Raw genomic sequence first — 22,744 nt, 5'->3', positions numbered from 1 at the left:
TCTATTGATTTTTTCAGTAAGATAATTTCTAGTGGTCATTTTATATTGAAAAAACAGTACGATAAATCGAATTTATCCATTTTAAAATATCAAGTGAATATTAATAAATATTATCAAAAGAGTAATTTTCTGCAGAGCTAAACGCCTGTTCCACGTAACAAAAATTGTTAAGGGACCTTCTCCCAATCATCTAAATTAAATTAGAAAAAAATTTCCTATTCTATCAAAATTCCATCTTGACTCCAACGTCCTCAACAGAGAACCCCATTGAAAGTTCCCGCGTCGATCGTCCCATCCGCTCTCTTCCAATGGCTTCCGGAAGTAGACGTCACCCGTGCCAACTACCACCCATACGAATCTAATCCGCAGCTGTCCCCTCCTCTTCCCCCTCCACCCAAGTGGTGTGGTCGTGTGGTGTCTGGTGTGTCAAACGAGATCGTGCGAGTGCGGGTCCACAATTTACCCCAAAACGACATTATTTTTTAAATTTTCCATTAATGAATTGAGTGCCCACGCGATTACTTCTCAGTCAACCCCGGAAACTTCATCCGGATCATTTGATCATAAATCTTGATAATTACAAACGGGTAAGTCGACATTTGGCTGCCAGCACAACGAAAACCCAACGTGTGCGCCACCTCTCAAGACATAACGGAGATTTTTTACTCATTTTCGCATTTTTTTTTCATCAACGATTGCCAGATAACTCTGAGCCACTGTTATTTTTGGATTTTAATTTTGGGTCTTGGTGGCTCTTGAGGGCCATCAGTGATTTTTATACAGCTGTTAGTGAGTTGTCAATTTTTACCTGAAAATTTCGGGTTTTTTGCATTTAACACAACTTTTATTCATTAAAACCCCATCATCTTGGGACAATCTTTATCGGTTTCCAATGAACATGTGAGAAGGACGTGGGGTCGATGTGGAGAGATCTTGACGCACGTCAGGGTTATCCACACGCTAGACATCAACCATTGTTCTTGTCAATGATCACATGAATGTTCAATTGCCCGTGACGTGACTGATTTTTTTGCACTTTGTTCTGCAGAGTCACTTCATTTGAAGTGTAATCACGTTGTTTGTTTTTGTTTGTTCTTTACATGTTTTGGACTGGGAATTAGTGAAACATGTTCCTTTGGGACTGGTTCTCCGGAGTACTCGGCTATCTAGGTAAGCATTATTCTTTATTCAAGGGTTTGTGGGGAAACGAGATATGTTTCAACAACAGGGACATTTTTGAATGATCAAAAAACCGTGTGGATTAATCGATGCATTTATTTTATGTAAAATCAAATGCTTGAGAACTTTTGAAACGCACATTACACAAGAATAGACGCGTAGTAGTTTTATTTATAATGTGATGCTGAAATGTCAGAACATGGAAAACAAGTGCATTGTCACGATCTAATACCAACTGTTTCAATCTCCTATACCTTATTATTTTCATATTATTCATTTAACAAACCTTCCAATATTTTACATCGTTCATGTAACGGCCGTAGACGAATTCATCGTGCACCGAATTTTTCTTTTTATTGAATTTAAGATAAGAAGATAAGCCTCCGATGAATATTTTGGAATTCCAGTCTTGAGTTATTCTCGGAAAACTAGTTAACTTCAAAAAAATCATTTGTGTATGTTTCATCCAATTTCCCTGAGGTATTTTTCATACATTGACCCCTGGAATTGATCCATCTCGTTGTCCCATACTACCACAATCAGTAATGGAGTAAAAGAGCCTCTGTTATTCACATAATTACGTTTTTAGGCCTATGGAAAAAGGGCGGTAAATTACTGTTTCTCGGCCTGGACAATGCCGGAAAAACAACACTACTTCACATGCTCAAGGACGACCGGCTAGCTCAACACGTACCCACGTTGCATCCGAGTAATTAATTCCCCTAGTGCCTATTTTTATCCCCTGTCTACACTTCGTTTTTTAAAATAATTAATACATTTTCCCGTAAATAAATGAGTCGACGTGTTTGGTATGGTTTTAATGAGTTGCTGATGAAGTGCTTTTATTATTTCAGCGTCTGAAGAATTGTCCATTGGAAATATTCGCTTCACGACCTTCGATCTTGGAGGCCACACACAGGGTAAACAATAGCACATAATATTTATAAAAATATTAATAAGTTTTTATGGAAAATATGGTAAGAAATTGGGAAAACAAACGACTTCTTCTACCCCTTGGTCATTGAATGTTTACGACCCTTCACTCCTCAAAAACATAGTGATCAATATTCTATTGCAGCACGTAGAGTATGGAAGGACTATTTTCCCGCAGTAGATGCTATCGTATTTCTGGTAGACGCGAGTGACACTACACGACTACTAGAGGCCAAGGCTGAGCTTAAAGCTCTCCTTACTGACGAGCAACTTAGCTCATGTCCAGTACTTGTATTAGGCAATAAAATCGACAAGCCGGGCGCTGCATCAGAACAAGACCTCATGAATCACTTCAATCTGTATGGCCAAACGACTGGCAAGGTGAGTATCTTCCTCGACAATATATTATACATTCTGGCTTCTAAGGTTTCCATAACTTGTTTTTTAAAAAAATGGCTGTTTTATGGGTGAAATAACAGGATGAGATTTTTCCAATTATTGGTAATTGACAAAACCATCGTAACTTTTACGCATTTCAACTTGTTGCGAAGGGATTATTGGGGATTTTTTTTCAGGGTAAAGTTCCCAGAAGTGATATTCCCGGTCGTCCACTGGAGTTGTTCATGTGCTCAGTGTTGAAACGACAGGGATACGGCGAGGGCTTCCGTTGGCTCGCCCAGTACATTGACTGAACACGCACGTAAACACCATTAAATCGTTCTCCTCGTCAAAACAGGAAGAAACAAATGAAAAAATCAACCACCAATGTAATCGTCAACGGAGATATTGGTACCTTATTGTTACAATTATTTTTCATCAGTGAAATTAATTCATGCATTGATAACAGCCATCATTGTATTTAATTCGAAATCAAATGTGATGTTTGTGCTGAAAAGATTTGTCATTTTAATTGATTAAACGATTTATTGAGAAGTGGGGAGGGAGAAGAAAGAGATGCTATTGATACGAAAATGAATGCAAAACCGTTTGAGAAATAAAAAGGAAAAAAAAACATTTTGATAAATGAACAACCAAGTGTGTGAATACAATTATTATTCCATTTTATTGTGTCTTTGAGACTTTTGTCACAAATGAATGAGTTATCGCCAGCATCTCTGTGAGTAATCAATAACCTTTGTCAGTGATTTAGTCATTTAGATGAATGAGACTGTAGTCATTTCCGTCCACGTGTTTTGTTTACGTTATGGACACCTGAAGACATGTCTTTCACGTTGAAGAAATTAGATGTCGTTACGAAACAAAATTTATTATTTTTCTTCAATATCAGTATAAAATCTCTGGAGCTCATACAGATGAATAACTTCTATACTTTTAACCATATGACACGATATCCAAATAATTATGTATTATATTTATTTGCGTTTCACCACTAGTTTCACGCCTCGATATTCAATTCTTCATCAGGCGGTAAAGTTTTGAATTTTCCCTCGATGTAATCATCTGTGACTTGTTCAAGAGTCCCAGGATTCCATCTGGGTTTACCGTCTTTATCAATCAAAAGGGCTCTGACACCCTCGTAAAAATCACTATCTCTTCTGCTAACACTATTAGACAGTCTGTTCTCCATAGTCAGACATTCAGGTAAATTCATTCTTCTCCCCTTATGAAATGCCTTGAGGGTCAACTTGAGTGAAGTTGGTGACATCTTACTGAGATTATCGGCGACCCCCTGAGCCCATTCACCCTTGTTTTTTTTCAGGCGGTCAATTATTTCCTCGACAGTATCCGCCGAAAAGTATTCATCAATTTTATCTAAATATTCAGCTAAAGAAAATTCAGCCGGGGTTTTATCCTCATAATAGTCTAGAATTTTCTCCAAGTCTTTACCACCAGACTTAAGTAACACATCGGTCAATTCTTCGAGTTTGGCGGATTGAACGTAATGGGTAGCAACACCGGTCAATTTGACATCGACTCCCTTCAACCTATGCCCAGTGAGTCCCAAATAGAATCCCAGGTGTCCCCGCAAACGAGGAAGTACATATGTGGCACCAACATCGGGATACAGTCCTATCGCAGTCTCTGGCATTGCATAGACAGTTTTTTCAGTGGCAATACGATATTTACCATGAACCGCGAGACCAGCACCACCTCCCATCGTTATCCCATGGATCAGCGCGACGTAAGGCTTCTTGAACCTTCCAATGAGACAGTTCAGTGTATATTCTTTTCGAAAGAACTCGCAATTGTGTGCTCTACCCCCAGGCTCCTGGAGAGAGCGTGCAAGAGACTTGACGTCGCCTCCAGCGCAGAACGCCTTATCTCCACTTCCTCTGATCACAACCAGATTCTTCGATGTTTCCCATTCTTTCAGGACAGAGTACATTTGGCTTACCATTGGAAGATTGATGGCGTTCAGAACTTTTGGACGATTCAAAGTTATCAATCCACTCTCACCGATCTGGGAACGTTATTTATAATCTTATTTTCATTCGTAGCATATCTTAATGATAGATACGGAAGCGTAACAGAATGAGCGGAATTTCCATTTCAGAAGACAGTTTTGGTAAATAACTTAATTTTTTTCTAATCCTTGATTAGTTAAATATTTCGATATATTAAATCATGCAATGGTTCAGTCTCATCGGAAACTTCCTTGAAGTAATTATCTACCGATTATCAAATTTTCTTTTCTCTGTTCTGTTACGTTTTGTAACTCCACTACTGAAATGATTACATAAAAAATACCTCTTCGAAGAGAATATCTTCATGTGCTTCAGCATGACTTCCCTCCGCTCTTTTGTTATCAGCTGCAATGATACATAATGAATCAGCAATAATTCATCCTATCATTGTATTTATCATTGTGTTGATTTTTTCATCTTACCGGCATTACTAGTTCCTAGGGACCGGGATAAGATGTTCATCATCGTTCTCCTGGCATTCGGTACCAGCAATTTTAAGGTTATATTCTCCATCTATTCAGAAATAGATTTTAGTGACTTCACTATCTGATTATTATTTTTGCTAATTACCATTTCTAACCGGACCGGTGAACTTTGAACGTTCAATTATTTCTTAGTCTCCTTTCAATATCGCTGCACCTGTGGATTTACCGTAGTGGAAACTAGAGATTATATAGCAGAGATCACCCGCGGCAATTATTGTTCGATGTTTAATGATGCTGACTCATTAGGACTATGCCCAGAGTCTTCTCGTGAAATTTACGGAGTGATTACATGGATCACTTCCAATAATTATCTTTGATATACCATTTGGAGGAAGGGGGGAGGGTTGATGATTTCGCTCGGTAGAGGGATATATGTTTATGAATAACTCCATTGGGGAGCACACTCTCATGTGTATGTCATGCGCCTCAATTTTTCTATTCGCGAGTCTCTTCCGCAAACGCAACTTCCACTTCTTCCTTCCTCGAGTTCTTCTCCTCGTTCTTCATAAAACATTAAGAAGCGGTTGATTTTGTTTTTGTATGGAAGTCTCAAATCGCGTCATGTTTGTAGATTCGCTAAGTTGAACACTCAGAAAAAATTGTATATTTCGATACGGGTACAGAAATATTTATTCAATTTTCTTCAATATATTGTTTATAAGCGGGGTGGTCATAAAATCAAGAAGACTTCAGGAGTTCGATTGACTGCCTCCTACGATAAGAAGCATGTATCTGTATAGACCGATAATGTCGACGTAGAGCTGCGTTGTGGCGAAGAGAACTTCTTCGGGGCTTATTTGAATTCTTCTGCCACCCATGATCGTTTGAATGTCGAAGTACAGGTACTGAAATTATTCACTTTAGGTAAAAAATGGATAGAGAAATCGAAACAAGTGTTTGTAACGACGTCACAAAATCGAGGTGACTGAAAGATGATGGTAAACATAAGCAGAGGAACTCCTGGTCAACGCTTAGGCACTGCATATAATCGTTTTCATAGAACTTTTGTTTCTATAGTTGTCTCTTATCTGTCAGCATTGTCGATAATGACTATTTTAAAAGGAAAATTCAGTAGACCAAAAAATTACCAGAGAGAAAACCAGAGCTCCAATAGATCCAAAAATTGTCATGACGACTGGAATATTGGTAAACATCATGGTGATGACCAACAAGAGCAGTGTCAGTAGTGACACGAATGCCAAAATGCTCAGCAGTCCCGAATATTTAGTGAAATCAAACTGTAAATCCAAAGTTGGACATATCATAGACAGATTTCATTTTGAAAAGTGATGGAAAAAATTAGTGTTAAATGAAGATTCTAGCAGATTTCTATGGGGTTCTCATTTGGCCTACAGACAATTTGCTTTGGCAATATTCTGTGGAAATTATTTCTATAAAGATATCCATGAAATTTTGAATATGTAAGAAACAAATAACGCAATTTTCACGGCGAATTGTGGAGGGCTGCTAGAACTGCCATTTATACAATTTTTTCCTGCATTTTTATTTTGATTCCCTTTACCCTGCAGCATACTGCTGCAGCCGTGATGAAGATAGAGACCGCAGCTGTAGCAGTAACAGCTATAAGCACAACTTCGACTTCGAAGTGGACGGATATGTAAGCCGAGAGGTGTGACTCTGCTAATGTCTTGAATTTTTTAGGAACAATGATAGAAAATGTAAAAGGGTGTACGTGGAAAAATTCAGGGTAATTTCTAGATTATAAATAGTGGGAGGGGAAGTATGAGGGATTTACTAGAAGCAGGAGACAAATGCCACCCCAGCCAGATTGTGTTCTGCCGCAATCAGTCAGGGAGATGCTGCAGTACGAGCAGATGAATGCTACCCTTTAATAGCAATATTTAGTTATTATGAGTATATCACCATTAAAGAGTTATTGGAGTTAAAGAAAATTCATAAGTAACACGCGTGAATAAACATCATTAAAAAATCTGGCGATTAATCTTCAAATTCTACGAAAAATGTTATTTTTTACTGCGATTTTCTATGAATTGATGATGCTCTTTGATAATTACATAGCGAAAATCCACAGGTACCAGTGTGTCTTGATGAAAATATTGGCCGGCTCACTAGAGAAAAAAAAGATTGCAAATAATCTGCTCGATCTATTTCATAAAAAACTCACTCACTAGAACATGAACCATGCGATGTATAACGCTGTAAATATGAATTGTAGGAACAGAATGAAGAAGACTTTCTGAATGAAGACTCGTCGGACTTTAGCGACTTGAAATTCAGCGAAGTATTCGTCCTCCGGAAGTGCCGCTCGTCTCTGCTGCTCCAGCCATGACCGGTAAATCGCCTGATTCTGCATTTCTCTTTGTCTTACCATATTCTCATCGACGGTGACTTCATAAGGGCCCTAGATGCGTTGTGGAAATCAAATCATCACCCTATCTCATTTTTGAAATCGTTATCTTTACACTTTGAATTTTCTGTCCCTTGACTAGTGGCGGAAGATAGGGTGGACCCCCCACTGCGACTGGAATACTCTGCATCCCGAGAGGCTCTGGCCCTTCGTAATTTTGTGGTGCAAGGGAGGAATATGGGGGTGGTTCGTCTCTGGTGAGTAATTGATCCAATGAGTTGTTAAAAGATTGATATTTTTAAGAGTCATGTCCCTTCATGACATTTTATTTCACCTTGCATTAGTCCCTTGACCGGGTCGTGATTCCATACCCCAGGTATGTCCTTCCAAACCTCAAAAAACTTCGGCAAAATTCATGAATTGGAAAAACAAACGAAGACAAACCTAAAGACGACGCGATGGCGAACCATAAATTTTCAGTTAATGATAGTTATTTCGTTTAACGAAGGAATCCATAAGCTATGCGACACATCAAGATATTTTGCACATGCCTTAATATTTTAAGAGATATGGGCATCTAAACCACTCATGCAGGCAAATAATAAATAACAGAACTATTTCTCGTGACAGTCCTTTATTAAATTCATATAACAATATCTGCATCACTCTTTATTTAAAATTTAAATATCAAACAACCGTTGTTACCAGGCTCTAAAGTCCCCTCATTCATCAATAATCAATAGAATAATGGAAGCTTTTAACGATGGTTTTCTCCCCGTTGACAATACCGCAAAGTTCATAAACGTTTTCCTCATTTATATAATCTATAATACGTGTAAAAAAGTGTAACCTGGAATATATCAATGAAGAAAAAACGTTATCCAATAGAAATATCGATATCTCACCTGAAAACAGCAAAAACACTCGCGTAAAAAATGAAAATAAAAATAAAAATAAGATTATATGGTTATATACTAATGCAGGCACTCAGTAGGCCATAGAACAAGACGTATGTCTCATCTACAAAAACTGGCAATGAAGTGATCCCTGACGCGGTCCCTTCACCACTTCATTCCTGAAATACTTCGCATTTTTTCCGTTTGCATTTTTTCATAGCGTTTATCGAAAAAATAGCATGTGCGTGTGAATAAAAAGTGTCACCGAAAAAGAATTCCTATTGGACATCCATTTGAAAATATATCCGTTCTTTACCCACTGTATTGATAATTTTGCATCTGTCTCCGATTGGTCGTTAGTCGAAACTCGTAAATTGAATTCATAGAATTTACTGTATCGAGTTATGTTCTATCAAGTCGATGACATGAATTTTCGTTTTTTTAATTCGTCAGTTCAAATCTAATGAACATCTAATTGATAAATGTAGAAAGTTCGACTGGAAGGATTTTAGCGGAACATTTTTCTAATACAGAACAACGAATTGTATCGAGGTTTTCAATACAATGAGCAAACATTGAATTTTCAATAGGAGTCCTAGGAATTAAAAGAATTTTTTGTACATGTGTTTGTGCATGAAAATAGTCTTGACATATATTTTTGATTATTATCATTCGGACTAGCATGAAGTTCTCCAGCTACCAGACTCATTGAAACAGGAAATTCCCCTTATACACTACGGGTTTGAGGCAGTAAATAATGTTCATTGGCACCGATAAATCGAAGTCAATGGATAAACAACATAAAGAATACAAAACCTCGTTTTTCCAAACGAAGCGCAGAATTCTATCAATGGGATTTTATATAGTGTATTATCTTTTCTTATGATTTGTCTGTCATGTCTCGTTTACACCTCAAGTTGGTCGAGTTGTTCCTCTATCCTGTGGCACAGCTGCTGCTTCAGGAGGTAATCCCCAATCAAAACCACTTTTGAACTATCGCTTCCCCCAAAAAGTCCTAATTTCTTCTTCTTCCCATCTTTCACGAATATCTGCACTCCCTTATCAACAATCTGCGCTTTCTGTGGTATTTCCTGCCACGTGTAGCTCCATTCGACCTTCCAGCCCCCAAAGAGATCGTTATGCTCGAGATAAGCAATTCTCTGATCAGTGAGGAGAAGAACGTCTTTCTGAATATGGACATGGAAGAAGTAGACATCAGTATTCGCGAATTTTCCTTTCTCAAGTTCGAGAAGAATCTTATGTCCCTCAGCCTCTTCCTTGACATAGGGCCTGACGGGAGAATCAGGTTGGAGGTACCTAGGAGGTCTCGTCCGCCTGACCTCCTCAGTTAATTCAGCACAGCGTCGCACAGCCCCGAAAGATCCACTTGCAAAGTCGATGACACCAGCGGTTGGTCTTGTTACCAGTCCCACTACGCCTTTGCCAAATCCTTTGAAGAATCCTTCAACACCTTCTTCTTTAGCTCCTGAGAGTGGTTTCATCACGACCCCTGTTACGCCGTCGACAACTCCCATTACCAGACCTTTTCCTGATCTAGCTAAACCCTCTTGCAGATTAGCTGGCTGTTTATTCAGTTGCTCCTGACGTTTTCTTTGGTAATCCTCATCAAAAGTCAGAGCAGCCAATCCCTTCCCCATGGCTCCAGTGATCTTGGAGACAGCACCGGCCATACCCCCGACAGTATGACCCAACATGCTTCTAACTCCTAAGAGCAAGCCCTCAGCGAATTCCCCTGGACCTTGGATGGCCCCCTGGAAAGGCTCGTAGAACAGATCCTCGATCCCCTTCATCGTTCCAACCACTAAACCATAAGGATTACCGATTACGTCCAATCCTAAAACCAGAACGTAAGCTTGCTTGATGGCTTGTCCGGCGTAATGGCTCGTCGCTTCGGAAATCAACTGCTGATGCGTCATAAAGACATAATCACGCTCGAAGTAAGCCAACTTAAAGACAATGTCGTTGATGTCTGTTAAAGTCACTCCGATTCCTTGGAGAACGACATTGAGAACTTGGGGAACTGCAGAAGGACCACCTCCACTTCCAGTCATCGAAAAACTCACGTGGATTTTCAGTGGTGAAAAGTGAAGGAGATCAAAGAAGTTCTTCTGCTCAGCGGTCGTTATTAGGTTCACGTGGTACATTAGGGGTTCGTCTACTAATTTCATATCAGTTCGGAATAGCTTGCTTTCTTCGGCGTCATTCACCTGATTGGCCTCGAAGAATGCCATCAGTGCATTGATGAACCCAATATCCACTTTAACATGGAACTCCTGAATGAGAACCTTGAAGTATCTAAACTGCTGTACGGTACTGTGCTCCAACAATCGCTTCACAATACTCATCTCAGCGAAAGGCTTCACAACTGACGACTGAGTCACACTCTTTGGTGGAGGTACAGGGGCAAGAATCACTGGGAAGACACAGTCATACAACTGATTATCGATCTGCAGTCTGTTGATCTTGGCATGAAGCTGAACTTGATGAGCAGACGTTCTGTACTGCACCCAAAGCCCAGTTTGGAAGCTTCTTCTCATGTACCTCCGATGAGGCTTCAACATTTCCATATTCTGATAATCGACCATCAACTTGGGATCCAGCATCACCCTAGGGGGTGTATCGCTCTTCAATTGGACCTCTCTAAGGTACTTTTGGTATCCCTCCTCAATGACAAGCACTTCCTGAGTGCTGAGTGGCTTCCACCGCCCTCCGTTTGATTTTCTCGTCTCCCAGATGATCCCAGAGTCGGCAATGCACATGTACAACAATTCCGTTCTCGTTATATTGTTCACCAGTGACAATCCCACTCCATGAATACTCATAGTTATGTCCTGATCAGCGACTTCAAGATCACCAACAAGCTGACACTCCTCAGCTATCTTCAAAGACGTCGTAAATAGCAAAACTCGTTGAGTTCCATCCAAGAACGACACGTAGAAGATCTCCTCCTGCGTGTCGGGGCTCTGAAAGGCACCCAGATTGTCCTGTCTCAAGTCATTCTCAATTTCCTTCTTATTGTGATCCTCCCAGACGAGTTTTCTGGAGCCCGAGGGGTTCTCCCACGTGTAGAACATTCGATTGAATGACTGTAACGATCTTACATTTATGGATCCCTTCTCCCAAACGTGAATTGTCTGCGATGTGTGATTAATTATCAGCGCTGGAGCATTGCCGGGAGTGTACCCGGACATTGAAATATAAACCCCGCCCTCATTGATCTGAATATCAATGTTGATGCCTCCGTATTTGTTGTCTAGTTTCAAGAGAGTCGTATGGACCTCGGTGAAGATAAATGGTGCTGTCTTCTCACTGTGGCCTCCTACCATGGCCACCAGAAGCTTTCGTTCTTGTTCAGACTCTGGCCAGAAGGCGAGACATTCGCCTGATGGCACCCGTGTTATCGTACTCGCCGGCCTATTCGCCTCTTGGCACTCGATCAAAAACCTCGCGTTATTTATCAGAATGTAGTAAGGAGTGAACGTTATCTGTTTCGTCAGAGAGTTGTAGGTCAGCTGATTGTGAACACCTATCCGATAGTTGTTGCCGTTGTACCTGCAGACTACGACTCCCTTGCTACCAGCAACGTCGATTGGGAATTTCTCGGACCACTCGCCATCCTCCACTCGGACCATAGCTTTCTTCTTGCCGAAGAAGGCCTTCGATCGGAAAGAAAACAGAATGGGGCCCTTGTAGTGCTCCGGATGGTACATCACGTTCAGCTGATCTTCGGAACTCTAGAATTAGAAGGGCACGAGTTAGTGCTTGGGGGGGTTTCTCACAGGCAGATTACCGTCCAGTAATAGTTAAAGACTCTGGGATGAAGTGGTGATGGCACAGAAAATATATGCAGTTCAACTGCGAATTTCTGCAATAGAATCGGCCGAAATCAGCTAGAATTTTCTATTGATTTCGCTAGGTTTTTCTGTTGAATTTTTTAGTGCCTGAAGCGTTAGTTTGGCAGAGATAACGAATATTAAATTGTCCATTAATTTATTCGCTGAGCCACCACTTCATTGCAGATAATTTTTAAAAGCTTCCACCATAATCAGGAAGAGCTGTAAATGAAACCCAACCCTCAATCCCTCGTTATGTCAAATTATGGTAATTAGTAGATGTTAAAGCACATTGAGTTCAGGCTGGAAGTTTAGACATGCACAGTGCAGATGGACATTCTAAAATAAAGGAGTGGAGGATAGAGCAGCTCTTATTATTAATCGACACCAGTATCCCAGAAGTATCTTAGAGATTGTGAGTAGCACAGCACTGAAACTGAGTGAATATGAAATGATTGATCACCGGTTTGCCCTTTCGCTTGCCAAACTCTCCTCTGCGGCGTCTCGGTCGCATCGAGCATAGGAATTTCTGAAATACACCTTCTAATGTAGATTGCTGGGATATTTCATGTTGTAGGATCACTGGCCAAACGAAAACTATGACAATTTCGGTTAAACTAAAAATTTGGTACTTTAAATTATGAGCGACCTAGGTAGCTAATATGAATTGAAATTTCTTTGAGAGACTTTGTCTTCTAGTTATGGTTATTCAGGTAAATTTTTTTCAAAGTAGAAAACTATACTAGTTGTATTTTTTTATCAAACTGTCGACTAACTGGTCCTAGCTTACCATCTAGCATCAGAAATTTCAAATCAAATTCTATAACGCATAAACATTGCAATTTCATAACAAGCCAATACCAGCATTTTGCGTTACCCATTCGGCAACGTGGACGCGGCTTACATGTGAACTCCAAAAAGCCAAAATAATAAAATTCACTAGAAGAGTCACGTTCATTTAGCTTGACCGAAATTCCTGAACAAAATATCTCAATTCGTGCAGAAAAATGAAATTTTTCTGCAAAGATGCAACCTCATCCTAACTAACGATAGCATCCGTCGCCAAGAGCCATTGAAAAATAGAAATGTATTTGTGGTAAGAAAAGTACAAAGAATACTTAAAGAAGGAAGATATTCTACCTTAGCTGGACTCGTCTGGTCTTTGCCACCTTTACTTGATTTCTGAAAAATAATTCAAATCCGATATGATTACCATAATGGATTTGCGTTAATTTTTCATGATGATGCTTTTAATTAGCGCTAGAGGAAATAAATTAGTCGTGTTAGTTGATAAATGTGAAGAAGTCAGTAGAACCCAGAAAAAGTACCTCAGGACCCGAAAATTGAGAAACTCAATATGGGCAGGAAATGAATGTCAAAGGAAACGAAAAAAATCTGCAAATAAAAGGCTACAAAAATTAATTACGAATTCATAAAAAACATAAAAATAATGAAATTATTCGCGCATACTGAGACCATTACTTTGTACTTACTCTGTAAGACAACATCAGTCCCGTCTTATTGAGCATCCAGAAGGGACAGTAGAGCGCCATGACGACTGATCCGTGATTAAATGAGCAGTGCATTCCCAGATCCATTATAACTTTCTGGGCACTGTCGAAAGACTCGAAGGACCATACAGAGAATTCCGGAGGTTCGGCTACTATTTCCCCCTTGCAGGACCAATCTTTCTCCAGGTATTGAGGCAACTAATTCGGAAAGAGCAATATAAATTTGTTATCTTAATTTTCCAAGAAAAGATATACAAGAATCAGTACTAGCGCAATCCAAATTCGATCTTGGAGTATAGATAAATCACATCTAATAGAAGTAATCTCTCAAGTCATTATCATAATCATCACACGTATTACCTTGATAACAATATTCGAATTGCTCGGGTCAATAACCGGTAACTGCAGTGTCTCGCTGGCTTTCACCAGCATCTCCTCGACAGAGCCAGGAAGTTCAATGACGATATCAATGGGTAAGAAATTCTTGAGATAGACAGCTGGGTACAAATGAACATTATAAATTGTGCTGGCCATAGTGTGTCGGTTTGTGTTCTCAAAGAACACCTGCTCTATCTCTCCCACAGCCTGCAATAAATTACGAGGATTATTGAGTAATTATGTACTCGCAGCATTGAATATCCCTGATTACAAATAGTCCATGCGAAATGATGCAACTTCTATCCATCAATACGATCCCAATAAACTTACATCTGACATCTATCATACAGACTGCTTTGGACAAATGTGACACGTACGAGAAAATTTCGTTGGAAAACCTACTGAATTTCCTACAGAATTCTATTGGATTTTAATTGTTTGTCTCTACCTTCTTTACAATAGAAACATTATCAGATAGTTCTGTAATAACAAGGATCAGTAAATCCTGTATGGAGTTTGATATAATTCGCATAAAACTGATAGAATGGTCTAGAGAAAACTAATAGAATTTTTCAACGAATTTTCTAAATTATTCAATAAAAATCTTCCGTGCGGTGATTAAATCTACGAATAGTCAAAAAGCCAATCAACAACATTTCGAACTATTCAATAACTGTTCGTAGACGCTACCTTGATAGGCCGTTCCAACAATTTCGGTGTATCCTTACAAGGAACCGTTGACGATTTCAATTTGTTATTATTACGAAAACGTTTTAGTCTACTCCACCAATCAATATTACTGAATAACAAATTTAGATTGGTGTTATTGTAGATGATACAACCGACGACGATGAGAGTGAAAATAATCTAGAAGTGGAGAGAGTAGTCAAACCCAAATAATGAAAATTGACCAATAAAATGAGTTCGAAAAAATTTCATATTCAAATCGACCATATAGAACTTCTACAAGAGATTTTTAATCTCCTGTCAATTCTATTGAAATGCTTTCAATAAAAAATATCGCGATATGAATTTTCCAAACTCTTTATCTGGCTCGTAATGAGAATAAAACACCATTTGTTCTTCTAAGTAAATAACCAATAGAATTATATTATATTACCAGGCTTACTGAATGACCTCGATTTTTCAATGAAATTTTCTCTTTTGCCAATTCACCAGCAAAGTATTGAGCAATAAAAATATACATCTAGAGAGAGTTAATTCATAAGCGATTCCGAAAAATCTTAAAACCACATCGATCTTCACTCTATAACACATAGATTGTAAAGATAACTACCAAAATAATCTGCTCTTCATCCTCATCTCTCATCCACAACTTCAATCACACACTCAGTAACGCTAGCCGCGAATTTATACGTCAAAAGAACAAATAATTCCCTGGAAAATGCACCAACCTGAATATAGAAGACATCTTTGTTGTCGTCTCCCTTTTCCCTGGAATCGCATTTAAGTACTTTCGTCATGGAAACCGTTTTCTGGAGATCTTTCCAGATGAAAGGCTCCACGGCTACCATGTACCCTTCAACACTGAAAAAGAGCCAATAAATATTGGTGGGCGTATAGACCGCATCCAGGGGAAGATTCAGCTTTTTGTCAGGTGCCACAGTTCCAACGCACTCCACTTCATTCCCTCGTTTCGTCATGTAGTAAACCGAGATTGGCTGGGTAAAGTGATTGTGCACCTGGAGAATGCTCCTGAGTGTGACAACAGTACTGCCATCCTCCACTACAACATCGGAGATGAGACCCCATTCTTCAGAGCCCTCTTTTCTGTACTTGAGGGGAAAGAATCGCTTGTCAGCTTTCAACACGGGTATCTCCAGCCTGTTACCAATGTCCTTGAACGTCACCACGAAGACATTATCCCCGGAGTCTTTCACGGAAACACTCTTGAGTTGCTCCAAAACATCGATGCCGGCCTTAACTGTCTTCGGCGCCAGTTGAACTGACGCCCCAGACTCAAGAACAACTTCCGAGTAAGTTTCGGAGACTGGATCAAGCGTCTCCACGGTACCACTGATTACCTTGAATTTGCTCCTGACTAGATCGAGGGTCAACGACAAACCAGTCTCATTCTTCAGCAGATAGGGCGCTAATTTCGACGGAGATCCTTTGTCCGTTACAATCATGGCGTTTGAAAAAGCTTGTCCAAGCTGCTGGAGAACCTCTAGACACGTCTTAGTGACTGTGATTTCAAGATTCTCGGAGGACTGAACGTCTATAGACATTCGTGTGGGCTGTTGAAACTCTTCAGGTTCACTTTCGGTACTCGGACTTAGGGCGCTGGCCGTAGGTGAATCCGAAGAGACATCGTGGAAAGAGATCTTGGTTTTCAGTTCCCAGGAACTGGAAGTTCGTTCTCCATTCTTGAAAGTCTCGATGGGCTCTATCAGGGGTTCCCATAGGGCTAGACGACTGTTGTAGTACGCCATTATCACTGACATTGTGCTATCGATGCTCATCGTCTTCGTGCTCCAGTCGTTGATGTTGCTCTGAAAGCCTATATGAAGAAGGAGCATCGGTAGTGTCTTATTACCAACACCAGCTTCGAGAGTTAGAACAATATTTGGGGCTGAAAGGATAGCTAGCTCCGGTTTATAAATAGCTGCTTCGTCACTTTCCTCGAAGGCGAGGAAGTCGAGTGCCTCCTGGGCAACTTCAGTCTTCAAGAACCAGTAGTTCTTCTCTTCATAAGGTGTGATCAACCAGAGACCTTCGTGAGTTGGATCTGCTTGAACCTCTTCTCCAGGCTCTGACTCCTTTGCTGTTATCTTCTGGACAACGCGATTCAGAATCTCTATTACTCCTGGAGATACTGACAGATGGATGTCTGTGCAACAGACGTCTACATGCAAGCCCTTTCCTTCGGGTGTCGAGCCCGCGATGCTGATGGTGCAGGGCTTAAGCACTTGGTAGATCCAGTCGGCTCGTCTCGCAGGATTGTATACTCCGGCGAGAATAGAGAGGTCTTTCACCGACCCGGATATTACCTGATGCTCTCCAATCATTCGTACCTTCATCTGCAATTCAGTATTGAGGACAATGCAGTTTGAATTTATGTCGTCCATGTCCTCGAGCAGGATTATGTCTGGTTTTTCTACGAGGAGGTTTATTGTCATCATAGATGGACTTGGTGGAGGAGAAGGTTTCTTCTTCGGAACATCTGTCCCCTTCTGCGACGCCATTAGCTCTGCGTTCTGAGCTGTCTTAGTACTCTCGACATCGAAGAACTCCTTGACTTTTATCAGATAATCCAGGGAAACGATTATGCTAAATGAAAAGACTCGAACGTCAACGAACATGTCGTTCGAGCTCTTGCGGACTGTCACGTCTAACATACTTCTCACTGGCTTCGAGTCCTCCTTCGTTAAGTCATCGATCGAAGGAACTGCTGAGGTTCTCTCCATGATCCTCGTTAGGGAGCCTTGACGAACCTGACGTGTGTCATCTAACGTGCAATTCATAAGGAGAATCGATGTCGCTAGGAGTCCATCTTCGAAGATTCTCCCCTTGACTGCAAAGTGACTTAATCCAAATTTAGCGAGACCGTTCTCAGGCTTATGTAACGGTGAGGTGGTTGTCTTCAGGTATTTTGATTCTCCTGTGAACAGGTGAATCATTAAACTGTCCATGATAAATTCGAATTTTATGGACGTGTGCGCCTGCTTCAGCGGCTGCAAGTCACTGGTTTTATCGCTGATCACTTCGACTTCGCATTTCGTAACTGATGTTTTACGAACGTCGACAGATTTTTTGGTGGCGAGGGGTACTGGTTGAATCGGCTGAGGCTCCTCGATAACCTCCCCCAGGTTCTCCTCCAGCAGCTGAAGAACTGTCGTGTAGTCCTCATGACTCAGTAACAACTCAATCGTTTTCAGTTTTCCTGACATCTCGATGTCAGGAATCCCTCTGAACCAAGCAGTTGATAAATTTCTATTCACCAGCAATGTAAAGGATACCGGTTGAAGCAAAAGTACTTCGTATTCAGGGGAAAAGTCCTTGTCAAGTTTCATACGAGACAATTTAAGATTCTGTAATTCGATCTTCATCTCATCGATGATGGGGGAATCTCCGCTGTCAGTTTGGACTTCAAGAGCCTTCAGGGTATTGTAGATAGTCAAATTACCCATGTCTAACATGAGACAGTGATCACTCTTCGAATTCATGGGAACATAGACAATTGGAGCCTTGATCTTGATCGATAGTTCAATTCTAGCTGCGGACTCCTGGACATCTTTGATGTTGGTCTTGGCAGCTTCAGCAGCTGCTGCTGAAGCCTCTTTAATTGCTTCCTGAGCGACTTGAAAATGGTTCAAGAAGTTCATCACTCCGGTTACAAAAGAGTTCAAAAAAACTATCCTGTGACATCCCATTATGACTTTAATCGACATGTTGTTTTTGTCTACATCCTCGGGTTCAATATTATACATCACTGCTTCGACTTGCAATGCCTCACCGTCTACCACCGAGATAATATTTTCGTAAATCGAGGATTCATTCAGATCTTTGATATTAATGGACGTCAAATTGACATTGGCCTGGGAGTAAGAGGCCTTCATCATGAACCCAGCTGTAATTCCCTCGATGAAAAAGGCCGTTATGTCCCTGAAGTCACTGCTTATTTTTAACGAGATAGTCCCAATCTTGGCTTTCACTTTAAGATCAATACACTCAACCACTTTCTTTCTCTTCTTGTCTGACTTAGTCTTCTGCTTCTGAATCTTATCTTTGATAAATGTCGAAGTGTCCTCAGGGATCACTGACAGCTGTGGCAGACGACTGATATGTCGATTCGTTGGCTCATCTACCGCAGGAACTGACGGGGTCATCTTTTCCTGCATATGGGTTAGGAATTTCATAAGATTTATCAATCCTTCTTGATGCAGCAAAACATCCAAAGTCGTGAATTCCAATTTGAGGAGTTTCACAACAGACCCGTGGCGCGTCACAAATTCCGGCGAATGCTTGTTCACATTAACATATTGAATGATAATCAAATACTCCTCCCGTCCAGAAGTCATTGGTGTATTGATCATGTAAATTTCCTGGTTATTATGGTACTGCTTAGCCTGGATTCCACCCAATCTCAGCATCACTTCTTGATCATAAGTTCTCTGGATCATTTCTGCTTCGAGTTGTAGGACCTCGATTCTGACGAAAGGATTGACCGTCTCATCTGGTTCTCTTCGAGACAACGTCAATGTGAACTCCTTCATCACAAACTTGGCTTCGAGGTCAGTTGATTGCTGAACAGAAGTTCTTGGCTCCTTCTGTTCCTTCTGAACAGCTGTCAATTCCTTCATGTAGTTCAACGACAACTGAGACACAGATTTAGTAAGTGGAACCGATTCCAATGTTCCAGGATCCTCCTCCGGAAGTGGAATACTTTGAACGATTGATAATGCCTCGAGGAGTCTAGCGTCTTCAATGCTCAGTGCCAGAGAGGGCAGTTGCCCGACGATCCGCATTTTGGGTAGAATTGGGTCGTCCGTGATTAGACACTTGTGGAATTGGATCTCAAGTGTCGTCGGTTCAAGAAGTACCATCGAGTGGCCAGCACCCTTTAGAGCACTCTTCCAATCTTCTCCTTCTGAAGCAACAAGTGCTTGAAAGTTCACGATCTTTAAAGCGAATCTGTCGTAACTGTATTTCCTCAAATGTGCGAGAATATCCTCCTCACTCTTTCCCATGCTCACCAACTGTTTGACAGAACTCGTCGCCAATTCATCTTTGGATTTCTCCAGGGTATGAATCGTCAAACTTCCCAGATCAACGACAATAACTGCTGCTTCGTCAGTGTAGAAACCACCAAAGGGTACAATTAACTGAGAAGCAGCAAGATCCACTTGAATATCAAGAGTCGAGTGCTTTTGAATTGCGTATTCGAGACCTAGTGCTGACATTTCTTTGAATCCCTCAAGTCGTTCAGCAGCAGCTGCTTGAATTTGATTCAACGCCGACGGGTTCTGAACCTTGAAGACTTTGACTAATTCGATGATCGTCTCGGCATCGTATGCGATGTAAATGGACTTGGATTTTACAATTATCCTGTCTCCACACAGTTTGTCCAGAGGGTTCTTCTCGTAGGACACCGAGAACAAACTTCTGTCAGGACCTCCAGTCGAGTCTGACTTCAACAGTGAGGGAATTTTGCCTTTTTGTTTAACTCCAAGTAATTGCAACTCATTAACAGAAGCTGTTACCAGAACCGCCGAGGCAGCTGGTCTGGCCTTGAACGCAGCATGAACGCCATTGAATTGTAGATCTAGCACCTCAGGGCATTCTTTGTCAGTGTCCGACACTATGATCTGAAGCCCGTGGAGGAAGAAACTCGTGTCGATCATGACGAAAGTCTCAGGGTAATGCGCAGGTGCACTGTTCTCCTGGTAATCAATGGCTCTGAACAATTTTTCCTTCTCCTGTGGAGTCATAGCGTCCTGGAATTTTTTCATGATAGCTGCAGCCGAATTGAGTTCCTCCACCTCCTCAGTTTGTGATGATCCCCATAAAAATCCAAACCACCCTTGCTTCGCTTTGAGACTCTTCTCCTTTTCCGCAATCCTCTCAACTTCCATCTCGATCTGCTGGCGAATAACCACCAGATTGAAGATATCTAACTTTCTCTCACACTCCGTCAGACGTTCCTCCATATCTTTTGACGGCTTCTTGCATGTCAATTTCGTCTGATAGACTTCCGCGTAATTTCTGCAAGTGTCCCGATGGCCCTTCATGTGCAACCAGTCCCAGTTCCTTCGGCATCGTCGGACTGTCTCCTCCAGGACACATTTGTAAGCGAATTGCCACCACTCTTTGTAATGCCCGCGGTATGACGGGACGTCGGGACGGTACTTCCTAAAGGGAGCTGCTTTCGTGGCGCGATCAAGACCCTCAGACAGCTGAAGGAGAGTCTGGTATTGCCGCTTTGTCAGGCCAATTCTTAATTTCTGCATCTCCAGATCCAACCAGACCTTCGGAATTGTGTAGTTGCTGCCGTCAGTCTCTGGTTTCGGATTCAATTTGAGTTTAGCTTTTACGTTTATTGGCCCTACAAGGTACTGATAGTCGTCAGGCACATGATCTGTTGTTGCAATGCTCTCGGAGAAGAGACGAAGATACTCCGTAAGTGGTTGCTTGCTGAATTGCATAAGATTTGGATTCAAGTAGACAGCGAAGCCGTCCATTGTCAGGAGTTTGAAAATCTGCTGAATGGAGTACATATCTTTGAGGTTTCCAGTTGTCAACCAGGAGTCATTACAACTCTCTAAAGCTAGTCTGTTGAGGGTGAAACCCATGGAGAATGGGTGCTCCTTGAAGGTGACATGGTCCTCGTAACGCACATGGATTCTCTTTATCTCGACGTGGATGTTCTTTATCATCCTCGCGATGAGCTTCTCCATCATCGAGTCGTCGAGCTTCTCCTGGAGTTTTGTGTCTGCGAGCTGCTTTGTTCGCTCGATCCTCGCGAGTTCTGCACGCTTGGCCTCGAGTTCATTTTTTGATTCTTTGTCGGGATCGTATTTAACTTGGCTGGAGGGAACGATCAGGATAAATAGTTCTTCGATTATTGCATCTATCTGACCGTTCCACATGTCCTTGAAGGGGATCTTTAGGATTAGCTTGCCAAGGCGACCATAGCCCAGCTTAATGGGCAGATCCAACACGTCCAGGGCATTTTCATTGATTAGGAGGTCTGTCAGGACTACATCGCCTAGTGGAAAGGGAAAAATGATTATTCCAGAGGTAAAGTTGTTAGAACTGGAGTTGGCGGATTTTGTCAGGGATGACAAAATTTAATGGAGATGGCCATCGAATTTCTATTGACCTTTTTATTAATTCTTGGTCAATTTCAAGCCAAGAAACCTTTTTCATCGAAACGTTTTTCACAGCTTTAAAAATTTTCTCCCCATATAATTTATGGATGTCATAAAAATCCAGCGATAAAGTGACGACAAACCCAAGTGAATTCCTTCGCCGTATTGCTTCTAATTAGGAATAAATTGGTTATTCATAAGAGGATGTCATTGCAGAAGAAAATCAGCTTTACTTCCTCAGCATTCCCACGCCTCCCTCCCCAACCCGATAACTCACAATGTAAAATGGCATTCCCGCTATGTGTTTTTAATCTAAAAATAGTTAAGGTGACATCACCTTATGAAACATATTGGCTACGCGATGATGAAATGATCACGCACAGGTGTTGAATGCGACAGACCCATCGGCACGATAGCTGTCATCGGTGATAAAACAAAGTGTCAATAAAATTATCGAACTTACCGCCCCAAAGACTGACTTTCAATTGCTTGTAATCCAAATTCTGGATGTACTCCCCCAGGAACTTGTTCAAGAGTTCAGTGACAATCGACTCGAAGACCATCTTGATGTTTTGGCCTTGAAGATTGTTGGGGAATTAATTTAATTGAATTAGTTTCTTAATTAAAATCAACACAGGTGTTCTCAGCACATTGTCTCCAATGAACCGTCACCACTTTCCTAACCTAAAGACTCTCTTTCCGCGTTGATGGATTTATTTTACTTTTATCACTTACTGTCACGTTCTAACACTGAATGATGCGAGCTGAATGTATTTGTTATTGTTGCGATAGGTCTAAATCGAGTTATGACGCTATTTCAAAACACTCTCATCCATGGCTATGCCGTGTGTGATGTTTTCAGTCGAGCTATTCAGTGTCCTTGACTCGCTTGGTGAATATATAGGTCGGCATGGAGTTTTC

The 22,744-nt window shown here is 41.0% G+C and overlaps 5 protein-coding genes across 13 annotated transcripts in view; 2 read left to right on the top strand and 3 right to left on the bottom strand.

Annotated features, from left to right (window-relative positions):
• LOC135164879 (non-homologous end-joining factor 1-like) overlaps positions 1-22,744 on the top strand; it is a 52,352-nt gene that overhangs the window by 14,140 nt on the left and 15,468 nt on the right. For 3 of the 4 annotated variants that reach the window (XM_064125665.1, XM_064125647.1, XM_064125656.1), the window contains exons 6-7: positions 7,221-7,337; positions 7,495-7,609. The exons of the other annotated variant lie outside the window; for it this stretch is intronic. The gene's annotated coding sequence lies outside the window, so the exon portion shown is untranslated. The remainder of the gene's footprint in view (positions 1-7,220; positions 7,338-7,494; positions 7,610-22,744) is intronic. 4 annotated transcript variants of the gene reach the window in all.
• LOC135164918 (GTP-binding protein SAR1) lies at positions 381-3,143 on the top strand. Of its 2 annotated transcripts, XM_064125719.1 has the most exons (6): positions 381-587; positions 1,122-1,170; positions 1,769-1,888; positions 2,034-2,099; positions 2,258-2,493; positions 2,688-3,143. In XM_064125719.1, the coding sequence occupies exons 2-6, from the start codon at positions 1,128-1,130 to the stop codon at positions 2,802-2,804; spliced, it is 582 nt and encodes a 193-aa protein (XP_063981789.1). In that variant the 5' UTR covers positions 381-587; positions 1,122-1,127; the 3' UTR covers positions 2,805-3,143. The 2 variants fall into 2 exon arrangements, with proteins under 2 accessions (XP_063981789.1, XP_063981798.1); XM_064125728.1 differs by lacking the exon at positions 381-587 and having other exon boundaries at positions 1,103-1,170.
• LOC135164876 (3-hydroxyisobutyryl-CoA hydrolase, mitochondrial) lies at positions 2,748-5,379 on the bottom strand. The gene is made up of 4 exons (XM_064125632.1): positions 5,109-5,379; positions 4,961-5,051; positions 4,822-4,883; positions 2,748-4,534 (listed from the first exon to the last, which is right to left on the bottom strand). The coding sequence occupies exons 1-4, from the start codon at positions 5,109-5,111 to the stop codon at positions 3,509-3,511; spliced, it is 1,182 nt and encodes a 393-aa protein (XP_063981702.1). The 5' UTR covers positions 5,112-5,379; the 3' UTR covers positions 2,748-3,508.
• Positions 5,439-7,883, bottom strand: LOC135164933 (protein lifeguard 3-like). Its single transcript, XM_064125736.1, has 8 exons — positions 7,687-7,883; positions 7,468-7,606; positions 7,174-7,406; positions 7,060-7,113; positions 6,780-6,870; positions 6,546-6,671; positions 6,112-6,261; positions 5,439-5,868 (listed from the first exon to the last, which is right to left on the bottom strand). Exons 1-8 carry the CDS (start codon positions 7,719-7,721, stop codon positions 5,713-5,715), a joined length of 984 nt encoding a protein of 327 aa, XP_063981806.1. The 5' UTR covers positions 7,722-7,883; the 3' UTR covers positions 5,439-5,712.
• On the bottom strand, positions 7,970-22,705 carry LOC135164760 (intermembrane lipid transfer protein Vps13). Of its 5 annotated transcripts, none has more exons than XM_064125431.1 (8): positions 22,559-22,705; positions 22,287-22,400; positions 15,407-21,720; positions 13,974-14,198; positions 13,596-13,811; positions 13,243-13,284; positions 12,566-12,631; positions 7,970-12,003 (listed from the first exon to the last, which is right to left on the bottom strand). In XM_064125431.1, exons 2-8 carry the CDS (start codon positions 22,384-22,386, stop codon positions 9,154-9,156), a joined length of 9,813 nt encoding a protein of 3,270 aa, XP_063981501.1. In that variant the 5' UTR covers positions 22,387-22,400; positions 22,559-22,705; the 3' UTR covers positions 7,970-9,153. The 5 variants fall into 5 exon arrangements, with proteins under 5 accessions (XP_063981501.1, XP_063981497.1, XP_063981489.1 ...); XM_064125427.1 differs by having other exon boundaries at positions 22,508-22,704; XM_064125419.1 differs by having other exon boundaries at positions 22,287-22,704.

This window comes from Diachasmimorpha longicaudata, chromosome 1 (assembly GCF_034640455.1).
Source record: "Diachasmimorpha longicaudata isolate KC_UGA_2023 chromosome 1, iyDiaLong2, whole genome shotgun sequence".
NCBI lineage: Eukaryota > Metazoa > Arthropoda > Insecta > Hymenoptera > Braconidae > Diachasmimorpha > Diachasmimorpha longicaudata.
The sequence above is the reverse complement of the archived record's forward strand: the minus strand, read 5'-3'. Positions and strand labels throughout refer to the sequence as shown.